Source organism: Schistocerca americana, chromosome 7, assembly GCF_021461395.2.
Source record: "Schistocerca americana isolate TAMUIC-IGC-003095 chromosome 7, iqSchAmer2.1, whole genome shotgun sequence".
In the NCBI taxonomy this organism is placed as follows: Eukaryota; Metazoa; Arthropoda; class Insecta; order Orthoptera; family Acrididae; genus Schistocerca; species Schistocerca americana.
This window is the reverse complement of record NC_060125.1, coordinates 471857918-471883628: the sequence shown is the minus strand read 5'-3', so window position 1 is coordinate 471883628 and position 25711 is coordinate 471857918. Positions and strand designations below refer to the sequence as shown.

Genomic DNA, 25711 nt, shown 5'->3' with positions numbered 1-25711 from the left:
CTATTCACACCGTTCGCATAGTTAAGGACTGGTTTTGTAAGTGGGAGTATGAACTGTCGCATCAACCCCTGGCCTCTAATCATCAGATGTCAGTATTTGTCAGCCTGAGTAATCTACTGTGGATACGAGGAGGGGTTGTGTTCGTTATCGACGTCCTCGTGTCATCGTCACCGTACAGGACCCGTGTTCGTACATTGCGAGACGACTTGAAGCTGTTTTGTATTCCAGCTAGTTTCCTACGCCGACGTAGAAGTGGTATTGTATGGTGTTCGTCGTGTTTCGATATTTTTAAGCCAAACCCCCTCTGTTTCACGGCCAAGTATAAATACCCTAGCCGGCAACTCTCCACAACGGCAGGGATTTACCTTGACGGATTCGGTGACGTATTTATGCCTTGAAACTGATGGTCTTACTTGGAACGATGACATCGCTAAAACCACAAGCGAAGGCATGTTCATTCTGATTCTGCTTCTATCCTGTGCTCAAAGAGCAGGGGTAACTACAGATTGTAAGCTCCTACTGTTCCGTCACCTCGTACTTTTGGCCGCCGCTCTACGAGGTGGTCAAACAGGCTAAAGAGTTTGTAAGTGTGTGCATAGTAGGTTCTGCTGAGATAAGAAAAAAATCGATACGTTGCGCCGTTTCCGAGTTAGTCAGCGTTGAAGGTTGCGCACGCAAATTCAAGCGGCCAGCCATAGACGGTGTCGGCAAACGTGTTCTTCGTTTGGTTTCCTAAAACTAAACAAAAGAGCGAAATAAAAATTGGACGTGGGACCGAAGCACTAAAGTACGGAAAGTGAGCAGTTTCGTGTTACCGTGTATGATATGTGACCAACTGTCACTAATTATATCTGGAGGGCCGCTTGAATCTCCGCGCGCAGTGACCTGATTGGTTAACGTGAATGCTACTTACCTCTGAAACGACGCAACGTATGGATTTTTTCTTAAAAATTACTTCGCGGCACAACCTACCCTCCAACACGCATACAAGCGTTCAGACTGTTTCTGACCACAAAATATACGGGTCGCCAATGCAGTGAACTTACCCGTGCTCCCAAGTAACTATCTATTGCAAAGTCATATAAGAAAGCAAATTGCACATTTATATGAGGGACAAGGAGCGGGAAGTACAGAGCGCTTACCTCGGAAAGAACAAGCATTACTCCACTGCCAGGAATTCGTATTCTTATATGAAAATTAATCAGAGTATTAGGGCCAGAATATCGAACAGATCGTTAACGCTGAGCATAACGTTAACCGGAAACAATCACACGGTACGTGGGAGCATAACTTGGCGTTATTCCTCTAATTAACCGTTGGAGTATGCTTTTCGTCTACTTAGGAAGGTGTTAGTGAGATGGAGCTCTGCCAGTGCTCGTCAATTTGATATAAGAAGTTAAAGCGAGACGAGGTGGATTTCTTCAGAGAGCAGCGCCCATCACCAATGTCTTTACCCCTCACGCGCATATCACCCCAGGCGTCAGGAGAGTAACAACAGCAGAATTTGCCAAGAAACAGCAAGGCACTGACCAGCTACTGCCATTGTTAGGATTTCACGATTGAAATTGCGGAGGATATTCCTTCTTCTGTTTAACTTGAACCCATCTTCATGGTACTGTGGCGATGTAGGACGTCTGGATCGTTAATGCAAGATGAGGAGATGCAGGTGACTGGTAACCATATCCCATGTAGATCATGCAAGATTCAGTCGACATATTATTAGTGCGCAGCGCTTAGGTAGAACTTCTCTGAGAGAAATGAGATGGTGATTAGTGGAAAGTCCAGAGTGCCGTACACTTCAGGTTATACACGAACGTGAATAAAATAGAACAAAAAAAAAAATTGCAACGGACAAATAACGCACAGGAAATTTAAAGTCAGTTTTGGTCATGGAGCAACTGACGTTATTGGTTTGAATTACTTGTAATTGCAGTTTTATTTTGAATGTAATTTTAAGCTGTTTAGTAATTGGCCAAATAACCAAACTAGAATATTGCAATAGTAAAAGCGCTGTTAAATGACCTTCACTTGCGGGTAAAATATTTAAATTCCTCACAGAAATTGTGATGTCTACAGTGAGTGCAGAGCGTCCCCTTCAATCCCATACTAATTCTGCACGCCGGTCTGCGCGAGAGGTAGCCGTAATAGTGATTCTACACCTATCAGAGAAACATGGTGCTGCGAGACGTGAGCCTTATTTATTCCTTGCAGATCGCGGCGTCAGTTCGCTGCGCACGCTTTCAGAGTACCTGTCTCTCTGCTTCGCGACGTCTGTTTTCCTGTTTTGCAGCTCACTCACCTAATGCTCTTGCTTTCTGTTCTTGCAGATAACAGACGTGCTTCCAGCGCAGCTGCCGGTCGGCCGAAAAAGCGGTAAGCCATGTCCGCCAGCTCACTTAAAGTAGATTATTTGCGTAGTTTGGTTAATTAATGCCTGTGTGTTGTGCCTGTGTTACTTTTTCCCCCGTCGCTTACAATTGGATTACTAAAGGTTTGATGAACTAGAATTTTTGTTATGTTGTTATGTAGGTGTGCAGAACACATGCGCGCGCGCGCGCGCGCCCGCACACACGCACACACACACACACACACGCACACACACACACACACGCACACACGCACACACACACACACGCACACGCACACGCACACGCACACACGCACACACGCACACACGCACACGCACACGCACACACACACACACACACACACACACACACACACACACACACGCACACACACACACACACACACACACACACACACACACACACACAGTCTGCTCATTGTTTCTCTGCAGTGTGACGGTGGTGTTCATCTAGATACTGGACCTACTGAACTAGTGATGAAAATGTCTTCCACCACCAGGATTCGAGGCGACTAAATCTCATGAAACGACGACCTTCGTTCAACTGTAGTTTGGGGACTGTGGTTGGTTTGGGGATACAGCTAAGGTAAACAGCTCTCCTATCTTGTCCATACGTTGTCTGTAGCAAGTACGTTGCCGGATTTGATGTAACAGAATGAGGATGATGACCCTGAAACAAAATAAATGATTTGGAGAAGTCGGTGAGAACACAGTCAAGGACAGGCTGATAGAGATACATCTGACCCCATTCTCATCTGTAACGGCATCATGCCCGAGGCACTGGAACGCAGTGATCAGGCATTCCAGGACTATCTCAAAAGCTTACACTAAGATGACAGAGTGGTAGTATAAGGTTTTGTGTATTGCTAGGAGAAAAAGATTGAATTCATCTCTGAAGCAGAAATTGACATCATGCAATACAAAGAGATCTTTGACTATCTTGAAGACAAATTACATTGTCTATTACCCGTAGATATGTCTACAGATTATTCGTTCGTATTCCTTCTGAATATTTGACAACCCCGCAGTAGTTCACGAAGTCTTGAAATTTGCTACCAGCGTTCAGTTGTTAACATGACGTCTAAGAAAGCATCGAAACTGTTTTGCCTAATGAGATGAGTTCTGGTATTCCTCATTAGGAGAGCAGTAAATCGTGTCAGGGGGTGCCATAAAAGCGAGGGGAAAAATGCAAAAACAAACGGATGTTAACGGTGCGCGAGGAGCGCCATCCGTCGCTGTTTTATCGGAATGACTGCTGTTGCAGACCTCGCCTCTGAAGAAACATAGAGATAAGCCGCCCACAGCGGTCTCGAACAAACAACGCAGTCCGCTAGTCGGCAACACAGCTACGTCGCCCCGTTTGAAAATAACGAATACGCATCGAGAGGGAAGCGGCATTGACTCTGAGGCATCTCGGAGAGAAATCCGAACCGGCCAGTTTTGTATCACTTCTTCCGGCTTCTGCACTGTTATTTTCAGAATGTGCAGACACGGAGAGAATTTTATTGATACAGCTGCCATGGACTGAACTCGACACAATAGAATTACACTTTCAACCTCCTTCCAGGTGTCTTTCGTTAATCGTAATTGACAGTTCTCTTGTCGGTGATCGGACATTTAACAGAGGGAGAAAACATCGTACGAAACCTATGTTGCCTAGAATGAAAACACGTCTTCTTTCTTCATTCTTCATTAAAATTAAACTCCTTCAATTTTAATAGAAAAAAGGTTGCTTCCAAAGGATAACAGTTCATACAATTTATTTCGTTCACAAGTTCGTAAGTAACAGTGACCTGACTCAAGCTCCTATTAGCAGTTCACTTTACACTGAAGAGCCAAAGAAACTGGTACACCTGCCTAATATCGTGTAGGGGCAGAAGTGCCGCAGCACGACGTGGCCTGGACTAGACTAATGCCTGAAGCAGTGCTGGAGGGTACTGACACCATAAATCCTGCAGGGCTGTCCATAAATCCATAAGAGTACGAGGAGGTGGAGATCTCTTCTGAACAGCACGTTGTAATGCATCCCAGATATGGTCAATAATGTTCATGTTTGTGGAGTTCGGTGGCCAGCGGAAGTGTTTAAATTCAGAAGAGTATTCCTGGAGCAACTCAGTAGCAATTCCGGACGTTTGGGGTGTCGCATTGCGCTGCTGGAATTTCCCAAGTCCGTCGGAAAGCACAATGGACAAAAATGGATGCACGTGACCAGGCATGGTGCTTACGTACGTGTCACCGGTCAGAGTCGTCTCTAGACGTATCAGGGGTCCGATATCACTCCCAACTGCATACGCCCCACACCACTGCACAGCCTCCAGCAGCTTGAACAGTCCCCTGCTGACATGCAGGGTCCATGGATTCATGAGGTTGTCTCCGTAGCCGTAAACGTCCATCCGCTCGATACAATGTGACACAAGACTCGTCCGACCAGGCAACATGTTTCCAATCATCAACAGCCCAATGTCAGTACTGACGGGCCCAGGCGAGGTGTAAAGCTTTGTGTCGTGTAGTCACAAGGGGTGCAAGACTTTCCGGTTCCGAAAGCCCATATCGTCGGCTGGTCCATTTCTTGCTGACTCTTTTTAAGGCCGGAGCGATGTCGGAGGAGATACAATGTTTTATCGGATTCCTGATACGATACAGTAGCGAAATGGTCGTACGGGAGAATCCCTACTTCATCGCTACCTCAGAGATGCTGTGTCCTGTCACCCGTGCGCCGACTATAACACCACGTTGAAACCCATCTTAATCTCGATAACCTGGCATTGTAGCAGCAGTAATCGATCTAACAACTGCGCCAGACGCTGGTGTTACCGACCGCAGCGCCGTATTCTACCTGTGTACATGTCTCTGTATTTGAATACGCATGGCTGTACCAGTTTCTTTGTAGCTTCAGTATAGTTTCATTTACTCTAAAATCTCCCATTGTTGTATTGCGTTTCCAGATTAAACTATCAAACTATAACAGTTCACGGTAGCCATAATAATTGTTGAAACAATAAAATACCCCGTCAAATGGTGCTACTAAGAATGATACTTATTTGTCCACAGATTTCGCGTGTAATTACGCACACCTTCCACGAATAAACAGATCAAAGATTCAACGTTGTCCTATCGTTCGACGGAAAACTTCGGAACTATTGTACCAACATCTGCGAACTGTTCGTACATTTTTGGTGCGATTCGAGTGCATACGACCGTTGCACGCGAATCTGGCTCTCACCTCATATAGAATGCACGTGTATGGTAGCACTTCGCTGCTGTTAAACGCAGCGGCAAGTGTGCCTTCTGCCGTAAGTGAAGTGGCCCAACCCCCAGTGTTACAGAGGACAAGCGACACGGAAAAGGTATGATTGACTACGTTATCCACTATCTTCAGAGTACACGGTACACGTCCGTTGCTAATGTGATAGTCGCGCCATCAAATGTCTGCAGTCAAAGGGGGAGGGCCACAGAAAGAGGAAAGCGCCCTGTACACATGCACAACACGAGTAGCGAAGGTCATAACAGCAAATGTCAGTCGTCTCAAGATACAAAGGAATTACAGACGTTAGCGATAGCAGAGTCACCTGGCAAGGGATGACTTCTTGTCAGACACACGCACAGTGCAAGTAGTATCGTGTGCGTGCTGTCCGTGTGTAGAATGGGGAAGGCGCGCGATTTGTCTGTCTCACCGTGGGCGGATTGTTATGGCCGGGAGCTCGGCACAAGGATTTCGGAAACTGCACGACTTGTCGGATATTCGAGTAGTGCTGTGGTAAGAGTCATAAACAGGTGGCGAAACCCAGGTGAAACAACTTCCAGAGCCTGCCGGTGTGGCCGAGCGGTTCTAGGCGCTTCAGTCTGGAACCGCGCGACGCTACGGTCGCAGGTTCGAACCCTGCCTCGGGCATGGATGTGTGTAATATCCTTAGGTTACTAAGGTTTAAGCAGTTCTAAGTTTTAGGGAACAGATGACCTCAGATGTGAAGTCACGTAGTGCTCAGAGCCATGTGAACCATCTACCAAGTACACAGCTTATTCATAGTCAATTCCGCGTGCAGGGTATTATGCACTGTCGCAGCAACATTACGAATTTTTATTTGCGGTCTTGGATTGCCATATGGTGCATTTTATCAATGATCCTCTGTGTGCTGTCGTCAGTTGGATGGCCAGAGTGCGATTCGTCGAGCCTGCGTGAACTTCATCCAATTCGGTTTTGATTTGTGAGGCAGTCAACCGTTCAGATGGAATTGTTTAGTAACAACACGAAAGTCGGGGTTAATCTGTGTTCAGTCACAGTTAACGCACTACTGACTCACTCAGATTGCTGTCAGTAATGATGAATGCGCTGTACATTCTTGGCATTCTTTATAAGACCCGTGGAATAATCGAGCTTACCAACCGCGAAGGCGCAAGAAGTACACTACTGACCATTAAAATTGCTACACCAAGAGGAAATGCAGATGACAAATGGGAGTTCATTGGACAAATATATTATACTAGAACTAACATGTGATTACATTTTCACGCAATTTGGGTGCATAGATCCTCAGAAATCAGTACCCAGAACAACCACCTCTGGCCGTAATAACTGTCTTTATACGCCTGGGCGTTGAGTCAGACAGAGCTTGGATGGCGTGTACAGGTACAGCTGCCCGTGCAGCTTCAACACGATACCACAGTTCGTCAAGAGTAGTGACTGGCGTATTGTGACGAGCCAGTTGCTCGGCCACCATTGACCATACGTTTTCAATTGGTGAGAGATCTGGAGAGTGTTTTGGCCAGGGCAGCACTCGAACATTTTCTGTATCCAGAAAGGCCCGTACAGGACCTGCAACATGCGCTCGTGCATTATGCTGGTGCAATGTAGGGTTTCGCAGGGATCGAATGAACGGTAGAGCCACGGGTCTTAACACATCTGAAATGTAACGTCCACTGCTCGAAGTGCCGTCAATGCCAACAAGAGGTGACCGAGACGTGTAACCAATGGCACCCCATACCATCACGACGGATGATACGCCAGTATGGCGATGACGAATACACGCTTCCAATGTGCGTTCACCGCGATGTCGCCAAACACGGATGTGACCATTATTATGCTGTAAACAGAACCTGGATTCATCCGAAAAATGACGTTTTGCCATTCGTGCACCCAGGTTCGTCTTTAAGTACACCATAGCAGGCGCTCCTGTCTGTGATGCAGCGTCAAGGGTAACCACAGCCATGGTCTTCGAGCTGATAGCCCCTGATGCTGCTAATGTCGAACTGTTCGTGCAGATGGTTATTGTCTTGCAAAAGTCCCCATCTGTTGACACGGATCGAGACGTGGCTGCACGATCAGTTACAGCCATGCGGATAAAATGCCTGTCATCTCGACTGCTAGTGATACGAGGCCGTTGGGATCCAGCACGGCGTTCTGTATTACCCTCCTGAACCCACCGATTCCATATTCTGCTAACAGTCATTGGATCTCGACCAACGCGAGCAGCAATGTCGCGATACGATAAACCGCAATCGCGATAGGCTACAATCCGACCTTTATCAAAGTCGGAAACGTGATGGTACGCATTTTTCCTCCTTACACGAGGCATCATAACGACGTTTCACCAGGCAACGCCGGTCAACTGCTGCTTGTGTATGAGAAATCGGTTGGAAACTTTCCTCATGTCAGCACGTTGTAGGTGTCGCTAGCTGCGCCAACCTTGCGTGAATGCTCTGAAAAGCTAATCATTTGCATATCACAGCATCCTTTTCCTGTCGGTTAAATTTCGCGTCTGTAGCACTTGATCTTCGTGGTGTAGCAATTTTAATGGCCAGTAGTGTATGTTCAATTTTTTTGTCTTGGTAATTTGCGATACTTGTCAAACCACCGTCGTACCTTCGGCTGGTGTGCCAGGTGTGTGTGGTAGAGTTGTGTAGGGGAAAGTATCGGAAGGTGATGGGTGCCGGCAGGTGATGTGCGCTGCGGGCCGGACGCAGGTGCGGCCGTGGAGGATTCGCGGCACGCGCCACCGACACGCGCCCGCTCTCAGCCACCTGCAGCCCGCTTGCCAAGCCCTGCTCAGCCTCGGTTCGGTACACCTCGCCTCCGCCCGGCTGGATTCCGATGCGCCACCGTCACGCGACGTGCCCGCTAGGACTGGCCCACCTAGGCGCGGTAGTCAAAAACTTTCTGGTAGTGAAGTCAGACCGGGGAAAGGGACATCCTAGAGTCCAGCAAAATTTTCATCTTGGCGAGTTCGTCGCTGTTCGGCGGTCGCTCTGTGGCCGTAGATTCGCAACGGCGCATTTGCGACGTATGGTTATCTGGAAAATTTTGCTCCATTCGACGCCTCCTATACTGCTCTGACCTTACCAGACTTTCCATCCTGTATAGAGTGCGTTCGTCTCTCCGTAGGTTCAGATTGAGATGGGCAGTGTGTCTGACGTGAAATTGGTTTCGTTTCGATACGGAGCATATGAACTAAAGGTCCATCGTTGTCCATCTCACGCAGTTTCAACACAAACTCAAATTTTACGGAATTTATGGCATTACACACAGCTGGTTTTGAATCATACTTCACAACCAGAATGTAAAAGGTTTTGCTGAATAATGCAGCCAATGTCGGAAAGGTAGAAAATCTTAATGACGGGGGTTAAATCACAAAGGGAGTCTCAGATGTAAAGTGTTTGGTTCACTTCTATTCCTTATATATGTGAATGACCATTCAGCAAGCGGAATTAGTACTTTCTGCAGACGATACAATTGTTCTAATGAATCCCATTATAGAGAAAGCAGCGGGACAGTTATAGAAAGTTATTATTCAAAGAACTAAGTGGATCATGTGTATATATCCTGTAAACTGGCTCGTTCCCCATCATTTCGATGAAAGAATAGTTAAAATGTTCTATAAAACATTTAAGTAAGGCACAGTTGCAGTTCGATTATTCGGGAAACAACAGGTTTTTCAGTTATTCTACACCATGTAATAAACGTTTGAAGTGACCCGTACTGTAAATGGAGAACACTTTATTTCGAATTACCTATATGCACACTGGAAGTTCAGCGAATTCTGTCTACTGCTTGTTCTTCGTCATTTGACGAGGTGATTCTGACAGTCTCTCTCTCTCTCTCTCTCTCTCTCTCTCTCTCTCTCTCTCTCTCTCTCCCCCCCCCCCTCCTTCCCCCCACTTTCAAATCTTTGTGTTGAAAGAAACTTCCCTTAAATATTACCACGATTTTGACTGTGTAGTCTTCGATTGCTTAAATTGATACCACAACATTCCATACAATAGCGCCGCGCGGAGTGATCGTGAGGTTTCAGGCACCATTCACGGATTGCGCGGCCCCTCCCGCCGGAGGTTCGAGTTCTCCTTTGTGTGTGTGTGTGTGTGTGTGTGTGTGTGTGTGTGTGTGTGTGTGTGTGTGTGTGTGTGTGTGTGTTCCTAGCATAAGTTGTCGTAAGTTAGTTTAAGTCACACACATTTGAACATACAATAGGCAATGTAACATAGAAAACAGCCGCATTTGAATGTATTTGTAAACGCAGGATTAAAAGGTAAACTAAGTATTTTTCGGCCTCTGTGGGAGGCACGCAGAAGTATCATATTGAAACGGGCACCCGCCTCGAAAGATTGCGCTGTTTCTATACAAGGACTGCGTTCTGACTCACTGCTAGATTTCAATACCGAGGAAGTCAGATACACCCCACTTACCTTGTATTTTGTTCTTTAATGTGCGTAACTAACAAGGTAGCAAAGTCTCATTATGTCAGTTGATTAAATAATTGGAAGCATGACATTTTGAATATTGTCAAAGCGACTTACGTAAGATGGAACCGCACTCTAGATACTTCGCACGACAAAGTGAGGCTTTAGATCACAATACAATGCACAGGATATTCGTGAACAACCTTTCCATCTAATTTTCGTAATCCCATAAGCCAATTATTAAACAAAATCATTACAACGTTCTCCTTTGCTTTGCAGACCCATCGATTTCTCACTTCGGAAGTACTTTACTGATAAATGCCACAACAAAATTCTCTCTTGATGTAGAGTTAAAATGCCCAAATCTTCCCAGTGAATGCAGAAAAAAAACCTCTCTCTCTCCTAAGATCCAACGTATTCTCGGCGCTCGTGGAGCATAGCTATAGGAACAGATTTACATGGCGTGTTTACTGCAGTTAGCTGTCGTGCATTATGCATGAGACGGACACACCGACCTTGAACCCGTTTAGCAATATGGTTAGCAGTAGGCAAGGAGCTCCGCTTTGGTTTTCTGAGCTAAGAATCTTAGGCTTGTATGTGGAGAATAGTCCAGCGTATTGTACAGCTTGGCTGCGTTGCTTCAGTTGCGTGACAAGCTCATTGATGACTTCTCCCACGAGTTTCACATCTGTAATGTTTTGCAACCGATAATGTTGCAGGCTTCACGATGGAAATCTGTTGCAAAATGCAGGAAGATCTGCAGAGAGTGCACTCTTTGTTCAGGGATTGATAGTTAACTCTCAGTGCAAACAAGTGTTACGTATTATGCATAAATTGGCAAAAAGACCCATTATTGCTGGAGTACACTAATTGCGCACAATCACGGGAAACAGTAACATCCGTTAAACATCGGAGAGCATGTGTACTGGGCGACATACAGTGAACCGACAGCATAAAAATAATGATAGGAAAGGCAGTTTGCAGATGCATTCGAAGAATCCGTTGGAAACGTCCGTCCACAGAGGAGTCAAACGATACCACCACTTGCAAAGTAGGTTAGAAATCAGATTAATAATGTTGCTCACGCAGCATATGTTCTCTTTATCGGGCAACAACGAAGTTATTGACTGTGGATGGTATCGTCAGAATGGAAATAATGAAGTCACTGTAAAAAAGTCATTAATTTTGGCACTTGCCTTGAGTAGATTTCGTCGAAGTTGTTATGGCTCATCTTGCTGATTCTAGGGTGATTCCACTTTGACTGCTAGAAGGTCCAGATCTGTATTTTAGCAATATTTGAAGACCTAACAAATGCGTGTTTCAGGAAATTCTTAATGATCAAACAATCCCAGATCAGAACAGTTGTATGGTAGAAATAATTTTTGACTTTGTGTTCACGATCCACATTTTTATTAAACTTCTTGTAAATTCACATATACTACTTCTTAATTGTCACATTACCAAGAAAACAGTTTTGTATCAATCGCTAGTGTGCGTCGCGTCTTGGACAACGTACCTACTGTATAGCTCGCACAGGATACGGTAACCGATGCGTGGAGAACATAGCGCTGGGCTAGTGCATTGGTTTGTTTGGAAGGGGAGGCCGGTAACTGTTTCCACCTTTCAGCCAGCCAACGATGACGGAATAGAGGCGCGCACCGTGCAATCTTTCTCAAACGATTTTACAGAAACTGTCGATAATTTTTTTTTATTTTATTTTTGGCTTTACTTATAGCTTTATCTGTCAGGTTCATGATGATGAGCCCATCATTTCGTTAATGGTCATGGTTATTGTGATATAGGCGTGAAAGTAAGACACTACGTGAAATTTGGAAAAGTGTGCAATGAAAAATACAGGTCGCTATGATTTTGCGTTTGATTCATATGACATAGTATGTTGTTGCTTATGAAATTTAGGTAACACACACACACACACACACACACACACACACACACACACACACACACACACACACACACACACACACTTGGGTAGACATATCTATCTCTCACCAGTCTGAGAAAATTGTGACCCGATGTAGCGCACACATTTACGATCGCACCACGCCATTGATTAAGCCAGAGTGAAATATCCCCAAGATTCCTCATATTTCATAAACGGTTTTAGAAATCGAAATGAGATGTTGGTAAATGATAGCATGCAAAGAAGGGAGTATTTTACCATATCGTTATTACGTAAAACTTCATTATCGACCGTCTTACTCCAGTAACAACAGACTTTTTCGGAGAAAGAATGTAGGTTTTCAGGGCCATCGAAAGCTAGTAAACCGAGAAACCCTATGGGTTTTGGAACAACATATGTGATGACAAGCCAGTCCAAAATAAATCGCTGCATTTTCGATGGAATTCTTTTCAGATACTAACGAAAGCAGAGATGGCAGCAGATCTTTTTGAATGGTCACCATGCAAGTTTGGGTGTGGAGGGCCCCCATGTAATATTTACAAATAGTGTGAACGTAGGCTTAAGTTCAGGACGGTACTCCCTCTCCAGCACTTGCCATTTCCCCTACAGAGTTCTGAGCGACCCCCCACCACTGCCGCTCTCCCCACACTTCCCCAGCCGACTGCGCATCCAGCGGTCAAGGCATTTTGCGCGCACTATACCTGGTGAATTGGGGACTCATAACATTCAGATTTATGCAGACTACCAGTTAACAAGATCGGTGCGAATACGGCCCGAGGTTCTGCTCCACGATGTTAGTATTGGTTCTCGAGGAAAAAAGTTTGACGACCAGTGTCTTAGGTGGTTGTTGTGTCACCTGGCTGCATTCCCGTAAGTTAGCTGTGCATAGTGCCAACAGTGTGACGAAGGCCGCACCGTCATTTCTGTAAATCATGTAAGGGAAATAGTGGGATGTGAACTGTGATTTATTTTCAAAGAATATTCTTAAGAATTTATTTTATTTACTAGCGATTCATCAAGAACATTAACACATTTAATCACACTATGTAAGCATGGAAGTAGTTGCCCGGAAGTAACTGATGAAATCATAACCAAATTCCTTTTAACAAAAGCCGCCCGCGGTGGTCTAGCGGTTCAGGCGCTCTGTCCGGAACCGCGCGACTGCTACGGTCGCAGGTTCGAATCCTGCCTCAGGCATGGATGTGTGTGATGTCCTTCGGTTAGTTAGGTTTAAGTAGCTCTAAGTTCTAGGGGACTGATGACCACATATGTTAAGTCCCATAGTGCTCAGAGCCATTTGAACCATTTTGAACCTTTTAATAAATTGGAATTTTATTCACTTTAATAGTGCCTAAAAGCATTTTTAAAAGAAACTGTTTTGAAAGTATAATCAGAAAGCACCCTCTAAATATCAAAGTTACAATTTATTCAGAGGCAGAAAGAAACAAGTTTTGACTGTATGAGCTTTCGTGCAGAGAACCTTGCCGCTCCTTCTTGACACGGCCGTAGTTACGACCACTCACAACAGCCTCTGAAAGACTACACTGGTGCAAATCTGCAATACACCAGATGACTTTAAACTAACCGTTTTAACAATTTACACAAGCACACAAACTATGCACCCCCCGCAGGAGGGTTGGAAATGGTACCAAACAGTAAAAATTAAAATTTTAACCTTGACACCGAAGGTGCAACTTGATTTTAACTTCTGAGGAAAGTCTTACGGTGAAACGGTGGCAACTTTATATACTAAAATGATCATTTAAATAAAAGTCCATGAAATGCAATCGTATATAAAATTCTACAAGGTTGGCCAAACAATAGTTAAGATGCTGTACAGTACACAGATACCGCCTCTCAAGATCATAGGCAATAATATCAAAGTTTCCAAAGATCAAAAACACATTTCAGGTATTAGGCTGTTACACTGCAAGCAATAAATTCGTTAACACACGAAATCCGACAAACATGACAGAGGCAGCTACTAACGTACGGTAGATTGATAGGGAGATTACCGAACAACCCGAACCGCAGGTTGCTCTAACCCGCCCCTACTCCACAAGAGGAAAACGGACCACCCAATTTATGAACAACCACCTTCCCGCGGGTGGGCAAACGGAGAAGAATGGTGGGACGACCCCAAAGCAAAACGGCTGTTGACCTCACCAAGAAAACAAGTAGAATTCAACAAGAGTAAATCAAACAACTTATCACCAATCGCTTAACTTCTAATAAACTGCGATTTCTCGAGAAGACCTGGCGCAGCACCCCCAAATCGCTCTCCCGAACCGTCCGCTGCCAGCTGCTTCAACGGGCGCAGGAAGGCGCGCCTATCTCCCGTCTCACGGCGTCGCAGTTCGCACTGGCCAGACTGTTGTCTTGGGTTGACTCCTGTTGCTCTCGTGTCGACCGCGGAAGTCACTACCCCTCGCTATACGCCGCGGCCCACTGGACTCACGTGGCGACCTCACATGCGCCGACGCTCAAGACGGACCAGTCATTTTGTGTCTCAGCGCGCGACCGACCAACCGATTGATCCAACCGTCAATGACCATTGCCTGAGCAAACTCCATCAGGCTGGTGGCGTAACGCGCAGACTCGGATGCAAGTACTAAGCCCCGACCGGGCGACCACTCGCTGAGTTCTCTTACTGGCGGAGTGGAAAGACTCTCATTTTGCCGGCTTTAAAGGTTGATCCGAACGACAGATACTAACTGCCTAACAAATGCGGACGAGAGACTGACCCAGACTGACCGACTGGCGAACTCATAGCGCCCCTTAAATGCACGTGAACAGGCAACCTTTCCCCCTTTCCCACCAGAGGGAGACACCAAAGCTGCGATTGCCACAGCGGCGCCACCGCCAGAAACGGAGGGCGACTGCTTCACACTACGCGCTGCTGCGCGCTCTTCAAAAACAGCAATTTTTACCACGGCTCAGGATGCTTCGTACGAAAGGGCATGGCAGATTTGTCCCCAGTCCGTTTATAATGACTTCGTCGTTGTCGGGACGTAATGATCCATGCTTCTTTCTGTACAAACGTTAAACTGTAAATCATATATAGACGAAATTTTGTGTTATGTTTCTGCGGATGAGGATGCTAACTGCTAATACAGACGCGGCACGTTGTCAGATGCTGACTTCGTTGGTCAGAGATGTGGTAACTGTGTGTTCATACACTGATGCCAATTCGGGCTGACATGTTCAAATGTGTGTGAATTACTATGGGACCAAACTGCTGAAGTCATCGGTCCCTAGTCCCTAGACTTACCCACTACTTAAACTAACTTGTGGCAAGAACAAAACACACACACACACACACACACACACACACACACACACACACACACACACACACACCATGCCCCGAGGGAGGATTCGAACCTAACCTCTGGCGGGAGGGGCCGCACAATCTGTGACACGGCGCCTCTAATCGCGCGACCACTCCGCACGGCGGCTGACATGTAAATATTGGGATTCGTTCTGAGGCTACCTCACTACAAAAACATTTTACTACGGAATGAAGGCTGCACGTAAATGGAAAGAAACAAGTGCAGACATACCATTTTAGCGCACTGTATATCGCTTATCCACACACCCTCAAACAGGTCCACTTGGGAGCACGTCTCGGCAAACTGCTCAACAGAGTTGGGCATATTGAAGTATCCTTTGAACTGTATTTCACCATCTTGCTCTCTCCAGGTGAATATCGACGTTGTTCTCTTACAAATGTTTTTTCCATTATAAACACCACTACGATCACACCGTAATAACGATCATTAAGCGTATGGATGCTGTTGAATCGTTTCAACCCAGTTGAACATTTCGTGCACACGCTCTGAGCTTGCGAATTAACGTTTCCAGTAATTCGCATTAAGACATAAAGATGTTCTAGATACACACAGAAACGTGCTCCGAAGTAGATGCTACTTTCTAGACGAGTTATTGTCTGCGACACACAGAATGTGTCACGTCGTTCCACGAAGTTTCCTTTTCAAACTGTTTTGCTGCTATCCTTGCCTCAGGTCGCCGTGTGGAATGTGTCGGGTACGGCAGAGAAACTAGGAGACTGCTGGTGGAGAACTGCGGGAATGGGCAGATTAGACGGCGCGAGGAAGATGCGGTGCGCAGCGGACGACAAAAGCAGCGCTTCTGCCCGCCCACTGTGCCTCCCCTCCCCCCCTTCCTCTCCTACCTCCACCCACGCCGTCCATCCCGCCCGCACTCCCCGCCGTACTCTTTTGTGCAGCCGTGTTCGCGGACAAGCGTACGATGCGATGCGCAACCACGCCGGAAATAGCGGACGCGCGCGGTTCACTGCCCCCCACCTCAAGAGTTTCGCGGTCTTACTTATTACTTAAAAGTACACATTGTACTAACAGCGTTTGCCCGCCGTCTTAAATATCTTGTATAGCAAATACAGTGCATGAGAAAGTCACCATGGATATCGATGTAAAGAAGCCATTAGACGCCCTCGTACTAGTGTACAGGCAGCTCAGCACATAGGAGAGAAATTTTATCGCCCTGGAAGACATTAAGTTGATACCGTGTAATACCGTCTCTCACCGACAGTGCCCCCCCCCCCCCCTCTCTCTCTCTCTCTCTCTCTCTCTCTCTCTCTCTCTCTCTTTCTCTCTCTCTCTCACACACACACACACACACACACCTCCTCTCCCCCTCTCCCCACCCTCCCCCTCCCCTCCGTGTGTGGGTGTGGGGGAGGGTGTCAAACCAGGCACGTGTGCGTGCAGCCATGTGGTACATCACTCTCGTCATCTTGAAAGATTGTAGTGGCCGCGGGATACTCACGAGAACACGTCGAAGATAGATCAGTATTTAGTCAAAAGAGAGTTAAAATAAACAGGCTGGGTCCTGTAACGTGGATGTGTGGGTCCACGTCATGGTACGAAAAACACTCCCGAAGCATGAAAGAACCACCTTCGGCCTGAACTGAACCCTCCACACACTGGGTGTCAAAGTCCTCTCTGGGCCGTCGTCGTAGCGGACTCTTGAGTATCAGTTTAAAAAGAGGCAAAATAGCAACTAGTCACACCTCCAGTCAAGCACTGTCGGGGTTCTGTCTTTTAGCTGGCCGGGTTGGCCGAGCGGTTCTAGACGCTACATCTAGAACCGCGCGACCGCTACGGTAGCAGGTTCGAATCCTGCCTCGGGCATGGATGTGTGTAATGTCCTTAGGTTAGTTAGGTTTAAGTAGTTCTAAGTTCTAGGGGACTGATGACCTCAGAAGTTGAGTCCCATAGTGCTCAGAGCCATTTGAACCATTTTTCTGTCTTTTACCCATTGGAGAAGTTCAGATTTGTGTGTCCCTGGAGCTGTGAATTTACATAGCACATTCCATTCCTCAGTTTCCATGCCAATCTCTTCAGTGTTAGTTCGGTAACCGGTTGAGATGGACCTGTCGGGTTTGAACCAGAATGTCATTCTCCAGTAGTGCCACTGGGCTCACTTTCAGTTAGGATCTGCTGCCGACCACAGTTCTTGTCCCGTGTTAAATAGCTTCGAGTAGTACACCATTCCTTGCCCACAAGTTGGGTAACTTCATTCTCGGTGTGCTCTTGGGCACGTCCAGACACCAATTTTCTGCCGTTCTCGCGTCTCCTCGTGGACCAGTCTCTCTGCGCCGATCCTATGTAGCCGAATGGCAATCACACAATTTCATTGTCATGACGGACGTGAAGGGTCAAATGACTGCTTGATACCAGTTCTTCTCCATCTACAGCACTCAAAACAACCAATGTGCTCTTTCAGTATGGGTGATTAACATTTCGTCTGGTGAGCTTATTTATTTATGCTACGTACCTGGGAAGTAGAAATTTTTCTTCGTACTGTAATTTGTTTCGATGTTCATATATGCACCAAACGTGTGTGCTAGGTTTCCGTATGAGTACGTAGACATAATGAAGCTATCGCGATCCGGACATTGATTTGAGAGATAAAAATGCTTTTACCTGACGAGTAGTGATCCTCCTAGAATTTGTCGCTACTGGAACTTGGTCGACAGTGTCTTATTGACGAAACGAGCTGTCGCTTCTTTAATATTTCAGTTGTCTGCCCTCAATCACGCGAAGGGTGGCACATCACGCAATTTTTATTCTCCGTAATACCCTACTTCAGCATCACCAGACGAAGTCTATTGGATTTCTTAACAAGAACGATACGAAAATTTAGTTGACAAACGCGAGGCCCTTTGCCTTTCGACGCACAGCGTTCCGTACGGCTTGTTGCGTTACACCGGAAGTGGGCATGAGTGCTGCTGTTATGCCGGGTTCACGGTGTGCGCCTCATTTTTTGCGCTTGTAGGACCATGCTGTCACGGTTCCTCGCACATTGTACTCAACAGTCATTCATAAAGTGGAGACGAGGGAGCAGTCTTCACACAAGACTCTTTTAAGTACAGAGCCAAATGACGAAATCTTGATTTGTAAATGTGTGTTAGAAGTTAACTGCGTAGACGGTAAATTCCGCCTCATAGTACACCGAAGTATATACAGGTAAATCCTCATAGCCGGGGCACTGTTATTACGTCTTGTCTTCAGCGATTTCCTGGGAGAGGTCACATGCTTCTGCCCAGGGCATCGTGTGTGATCACTGATCACGCTAACCTGTCTCCTGTGCCACTAGACTTGGATGTAGCAGTTCGAATCCAGTTGGCGAAAGAAAAGAGAAAAATGTTTGACGGTATTTAGCCGAAAAGGAGTGCAGGGGCGGGCTACAGTTTCTGATTAAGAGACTTCACGCCAACTTCATGAGCGAAGTTCCCAGGTACGAACGCAGTGTCTTTTGATCCATCGGACGTGGGCGTCATGTTCGGTGAACCCTTTGTGCCAACCGAGAGGGGCAGGCCAAGGGCGGCAGCATGTTTCATCTTCTCTCATTTCCGGCTTTCCTCCGTGCGTTAACAATACAAACATAACGCTAAACTAAACACTTTATGAAAGTTCTTACAAGGCAACAATTTGCGATGGAAGGTTTTATTGAGCACAAAGAAGAGAAGCGTTCCAATTAGCTCTCTGATCAACCCCTCGGCGGCTTCCAGCCAACAATACCGCAAAACTTTCCTCTTTCGCATGCCGGCAGTCTAGATAATTTACTCGCAAAAGTTACTATCTACTAGGGACGTTCTAACCCCCCCCCCCCCCAGCTTAAACAGATGGCTCTAAAATTAGGTAGATCATACAGTAAAAGATGTCGTCCCTTCGTCTTAGCCTCTTATGCTCTGAGGTGCTCGATTTAATCGTAGTCGTGCAGGTGTTGAAGATGAACGTTCGTGATATTCACAAACGTGTACGAGCGACGCGACTGACAAAAATTCAATGTTGTTCAAGAATGTTAACACTTGTTGAAACGAGACTTCAATGAGTTTCATGAACTATAAGAAAACAGCGACCCATCGTTAGACGTCAGAGAAGGAACATTCGAAGCAGCGATTGAGAAAAGGTGAAAATACACCAAAGAAAACGAAAACAGTTCAAACTACGGGATTTCATGGCTACAGATTTCTGAAATCCTGTTGATGTGGCGGTCACACACCACCTCCACCGAAGTACTGACATCATCTGGCGAGATTACGCTTCACTACTGGACGAAGTATTGGACGCTGTTCAGGCAACAAGTTTAGGTTTACAAGGAAAGATTATCTCTTCCATCGCAATAGAAGAGTAAGCTCTTCCTCAATCTTTTGGCGAAAGGTTTACTTGATATTGCTAACATGGTTCGTTAAAAAGGCCAGTCTTTCAAACTAACATTTCTCATTCAAATAGTATGATCATCTGACGGGAATGTAGGAATGACGTTGACGACATGCTCAATTCTAAAAGTTCCTTTCATCCATTTATTCATCACCCGTGTGGCGAATTTCAAGGCGAGATTGTCAGAATGTCAGAAGCGCAAACATCGTTGTTCGCCACCATACCTGCGGTAACATCAGAAATGGCAAGTGAAATTACGATGACAGAATAAAGTACGAATAAGTGAAAGCAAAAGTCCATGGCTTCTCACTCCACTGCTGTGGCCGCAGTTTGAGTTTCGAGGTGTGATCGGTTTAAAATTATGGCTTTAAATGGGAAATATTCGACCGAACTCGTTACTTCCACGTTGATTGACGTAATAACAACAGTGACTGTAAATCGGTAGTCTCTCGCCTCCCCACAAATCGTTATTGAGTTTTCAATTCAGCGATTGATTTGCGGTCGCTGCAGTACAAATAGGCTTTTTACATCTGGCTTTCGTTGCTGTTGCCGATAGTTTACAGTGGCATGTATTATTACCGTCATTTAGAATTTGTGCGTATAATGCTTGCACCATTGTTTTCACAATGTGATCAGCGGAAGATTCTGTCTTCAACAAGTAACACTACCGAAAATCTCTAGTTGACAAAGTTCTCTGTTAATGCTTTAGAAATCTTCCGGAAAATCCGTAAGATACGATAACTTGATGGTTCTTTGTCAGAATCCTTTGCCGAAAATATTGGAGAAGTTGCCGGAAGAAGTGTTCATCGTAATATTCACGAGGGAATCCTCTTAAGTTCAATGGATGGTTCATGAAACATGGCGTACGTGAAGAAACAACTTGCCTTACTTTGCATGGATGCACGTGTCAACCTATTCATCTCAACGTTTGCTATGGACTCCTTGCCGCGGATATCTCAAAGTTTAAATGTAAGGCGGTTGTTTCAGAATCCAACGAGTGCGTATAATACGTAAAAATATTTGACAGTATGCTGAGTTTTTGTTCTACTGCACATTATCTTGCAATAAACGCTCGCTGCAAAGGTACACTGTTTCAAAATGTTCAAATCGCTCTGAGCACTATGGGACTTAACATGTATGGTCATCAGTCCCCTAGAACTTAGAACTACTTAAACCTAACTAACCTAAGGACAGCGCACAACACCCAGCCATCACGAGGCAGAGAGGTACACTGTTTCGCTTTAATTAATAGTGGTGGAATTATTGATATTCCGATAAGATTAACCGTCGATAATGACCCACTCGCATAGTGTGACAGTCCGTTATCTTTCCGACCATTCTTTATAACTGGCAGTACAAAATGAAAACCAGCAATACTTAACATTCTCTGTTTACATCCACCGCCTCAGCTGAAGTTCAGTCCGGCCGTCATTACTCATTTCAGCACGTGGAAAAGTGCATATCGTCATCCAGCATAACATGAGATTTATTTCGCCGTCGTCAGATACCTAGCGCTTCGCCTCTTAAAATCTCCTTGTTGAAGGGAGTTAGACCACGTAATCCCTTCCTTTCTCAACGGTGTGGCGGATATAGCGCACCCATTTGTAAAACTTCCACTACTTCTTATAGAACACGGAGCCCCATTACTCTAATTCAGTTTTTACTGAATGCTCCTAATTTTTTGCCATCTTTAACTAGCCGGTAAATGCCAGGGCTTTAGTACATAATGAAAGTAGCATATGTTGTGTCACGGCATTCCGATGATTCAGTTATCAGGCGCGACGCGTTGCCCAACGTACTGCAATCTGTCGTCAGAACAGTATCACGAGCCTCCATTGTCATCCATATAAAAAGGAATTGCGATGTCTTATAAATAATTGAATTTCTTTCAATCGGGCGATACTTAAATTTTACGAGTCGGGCTGGGAAGAAGAGTATCTAAGGTTAGGCATAACTGTGGCGGTCGAGAATTCAACTGAGATACACAAATTTATGTTACCATCCACTTTAACTGCTCTTTCCAGTACTCGTTTGAGCACTGTACATCAAGAAACAGGTAAATTTATTTCAAATGAACAGAACATGCTGTATTTTTTTTTAATACTACGGGTATGGGCAACCTGTGGCACTAGGTAACTTCTGTTGCATTAATGTGGGTACTTATTTCTATTGCACAGGTAATTAGTAATATTAAAATAATTTACATGTTACGGGCTGCTTTGCAAAATGTTTGTGTTATATACACTTCACCTTTTATAAACTGAAATAAGCGTGGAATGTGTAAAAGTGCAAAAAATGATGCGACAACAGTGGCAAATTAAACACACCATCTTTTTGAGTGGTCACAGTTCTGTGTCTAAGTAGAAAGTATATTTGTAGTCTTACGTAAGAAACCATAATTAAAGAATAAGGTCGGGGAAAATGACGCGGTATAACTAACAAGGGTAATTAGAACATTTGCATATAGTACTGTTTTCAAGTTAACGAAATTTATGAACCATGTTCCGTTACCAAAGAAAAGCTACATGAGTGGCGTCTACTAAGAGTTATTAACCTATGAGAGAAGGAAAGGGCACACTGACGTAACGCCTGCGAGCTACAGAGACAGTGGTATGTTCACAGTAGATTTGAATCACTCCTTGAGAGTCAAATCCAATGACTGAAACCATCCGAACTCAACTCGACAAGGCTACCTGATGTTATTCACTCAGCTCAGTTTCTTCTATTCCTTTATGACATGTCTGAGGGGAAAGGGTTGTTGGGTTTTGTTACATATCTGAATTAAGTGCGTCTTCCTCATAACAAGAACTAAATGAAATTGCTCAAACTAGGTGTAATTTGATCGTTATCCGTTGATATTGCAAAACTGCAGTAAAGAGAAATACTGAACTTGAATCCATTTGTTTTGACCCTTGACGTGATCATAATAGTGGACATAAAGCACCCAACGAAACCCGTTATGCATGAAATATGCATCATAACCTCAATTATAGCTATTCTCGTAACATCGGTAGGTTCAATCCAAATGTCATAGCACACTTCGTGCCTCACTACATTACTCGAGACACACAATAGCAGTATAGACTTCTCAGTGGGTACAGTCACTCCCAGTAATTGAAAGTTCAAGGAACCTAACAAAATTTTCGAATGAGATCGAATTCGTTCTCCAGATGGAATCAGGGAAAAGGCGAAATAAGAGTATAAGTCAATAATGCTCTGTAGTTTCAATAAAATACTTTTTTCTTTACCAAGGAAAGCAGAAAGCTACAACTAGAACTCAGATTCAAAGAAATTTAATTTTTTTACCTCTTTTAAATTTATTTTAACATTTAAATCGAAAGGCACAAACAAATTCAAGTTACTGAGCTACCCCACTGACAGCGAATAACAGCCTTTTCTTCAAGCATGCAGGCTGATTTTGTGGTGATATTACAAATTTCAGGGATGGTTGAGAAGAGTAAAGACATCAATTTGAGATGAGGGACCCTGGTCCGGAAACGACAGGGTCCAAAGTTTCGATGGATCCAATCGTTTCCGTACCAGCTCCTTTATCTCAAATTGATACATTTACACTTGTCAATCATTCCTGAAAGTTCGTTATGTCATGGAATCGCTTGTATGTATCCGACAGGTATGTTATGCCCTCAATTTTGATAGTAATTTCTGTAGGCATTCTTCAAGAGGCGGGAACTCATCTCGCCGGGCCCGCTTCTTCCCTCCTTAAGCTACATTTTCAGCAGTCTTCTCTTTATACTTCAGCATTGGCGACAACGTGGCTGACTGAATTCCGTAAGCTTTAGTGGTTTTCCCACTCCACATTCCCTTAAAACCTTTTTCTGCGAAAGTACTTTTTGAAATAATTTTTATAATCTAAGAGTTTCCAGCCAGCTGGAATGATTACATGTCAGCAACTTCTGTCAATCATTACAACGGAAAAGCAGCCATAGTTGCAGATTTCACCTATTTTATTTTTTTACTTGATTAGTTTCGTAGTAGTAGTAGACTGTTAGTTACCTGTGTGCGCTGTAACTGTTACTTACAGACTATCCGGATGATTTGAAAATAGATCCCGGCCCGAAAATGGTCGTCATGTAAATAAAATAAAATAAATTAAAAACCGTGAAATTTGGAACTTTGTGTGGTTTTCTGTTGTACTGATTTTTATAACTGATTGATGTAATGCAGTCAGCTATGCATTAATGAGAAAGTAAAGTAGTGTTCTAAAGAGCTGAATGGCGAAACAGTTGCCTCAGCAGTTGATGAAACCATCACCCGTGTCCGGAGAAATGCGGATACGGAAATTTGCGGGCACCCGCCCGGCATGAAATACGAGGGTCACTCCAAAAGAAATGCACACTATTTTTGTAAAAATACAGTTTTCATTCTGCATGTGTAAAAGTTTTACAGTGTGTAGATACATCCTTCCCGCTTGTTTTCAAACTTAGTTCAACCTGTTCCCGTGAGTAGCGCCGTCACAGCATGTCTTAAAGATGGCTGCTAAACTTGACGTTCGTCAGAAGCAACGCGCTGTCATAGAATTCCTGTGCTGTGAAAACGAGACAGTAGGAAACATCCACAAGAGGTTGAAAAAGGTGTATGGAGATGATGCTGTCGATCGCAGTGCAGTTAGTCGGTGGGCAAGTAGGTTACGCGATGAAAGCGGGCACGGCAATATTGAGGATTGTCCTCGCAGTGGCAGGCCTCGTACTGCACACGCTCCAGACAATGTGCAGAGTGTTAACGAATTGGTGCCTGCTGACAGACGCATCACAGTGAACGAATTGTCACGCTACGTTGGGACAGGGGGAGGAAGTGTTTGCAGAATACTGAAAGTGTTGGCGTTAAAGGTTTGTGCCACGTGGGTTCCCAGGATGTTGACAGTGGTTCACAAAGAAACAGGAAAAACGGTATGTAGCGAACTTTTGGAACAGTACGAGAATGGTGGAGATGAATTTCTTGGAAGAATTGTGACAGGTGATGAAACATGGCTCCATCATTTTTCACCAGTTACGAAGAGGCAATCAATGGAGTGGCATCATGCAAATTCACCCAAGGGGGAAAAAAAAGTTCTAAACCACATCTTCTGCTGGAAAAGTTATGGCTACGGTGTTTTTCGATTCCGAAGGACTCTTGCTTGTGGACATGATTCCAAGTGGAACCACCATAAATTCGGGCGCATATGTGACGACACTGAAGAAACTTCAAGCTCGACTGAGTCGTGTTCGACCGCTTCGGCAAAAGCAGGATGTTCTGCTGTTGCACGACAATGCACGGCCACATGTCAGTCAAACAACCTTGGAAGCGATCACAAAACTCGGATGGACAACACTGAAACACCCGCCTTACAGTCCTGACCTGGCTCCATGTGACTATCATCTCTTTGGGAAACTGAAAGACACTCTTCGTGAAACAGGGTTTGAAGATGATGACTCCCTTGTGCACGCTGCCAAACAGTGGCTCCAACAGGTTGGTCCAGAATTTTACCGTGCAGGTATACAGGCGCTGGTTCCAATATTTGGCGTAAGGCAGTTGAGAGGGGTGGAAATTATGTGGAGAAATGAAAATATTGTTCCTAAAGGATGTATCTACACCTGTAAAACTTTCAAACATGTAGAATAAAAGACGGATTTAAAAAAAAAATAGTGTGCATTTCTTTCGGAGTAACCCTCGTACGTGAACGTCGCGCTGGTCGAAACACAAATCGTTATGCTTACTTTACTACTTAATTTACTTCCGAAGCAAGGGCATGACATTGTGGTGTTCAACAAGTGAAAGACAAATTGTTAAAATAATAGCTGAAGTTTTTTTAGTCCATAAACAGACAGAAATCATTGTTTGACATCAGTAATAGCAGTAAATGCATACATGCATGTCTGAGTACTACACATTTAAAACGAAACGAATTTTTTGACAAAAATTCTTGGATAGCGTAAGTTTATGCAATAATAATTGTATGAAATATTTCGGAATGCGATTTATAAATTACTATCTATGACATTGCTCTGATTTTAAAACATCGACACAATTTTCACCTTGTCG

The 25711-nt window shown here is 44.8% G+C and overlaps 1 protein-coding gene across 1 annotated transcript in view; it reads left to right on the top strand.

The window, feature by feature from the left end:
- Positions 1–25711, top strand: part of LOC124623024 (AF4/FMR2 family member lilli) — a 411438-nt gene that overhangs the window by 263580 nt on the left and 122147 nt on the right. The window contains exon 7 of the mRNA XM_047148815.1: positions 2328–2373. Coding sequence (XP_047004771.1) covers positions 2328–2373 — 46 coding nt within the window. The remainder of the gene's footprint in view (positions 1–2327; positions 2374–25711) is intronic.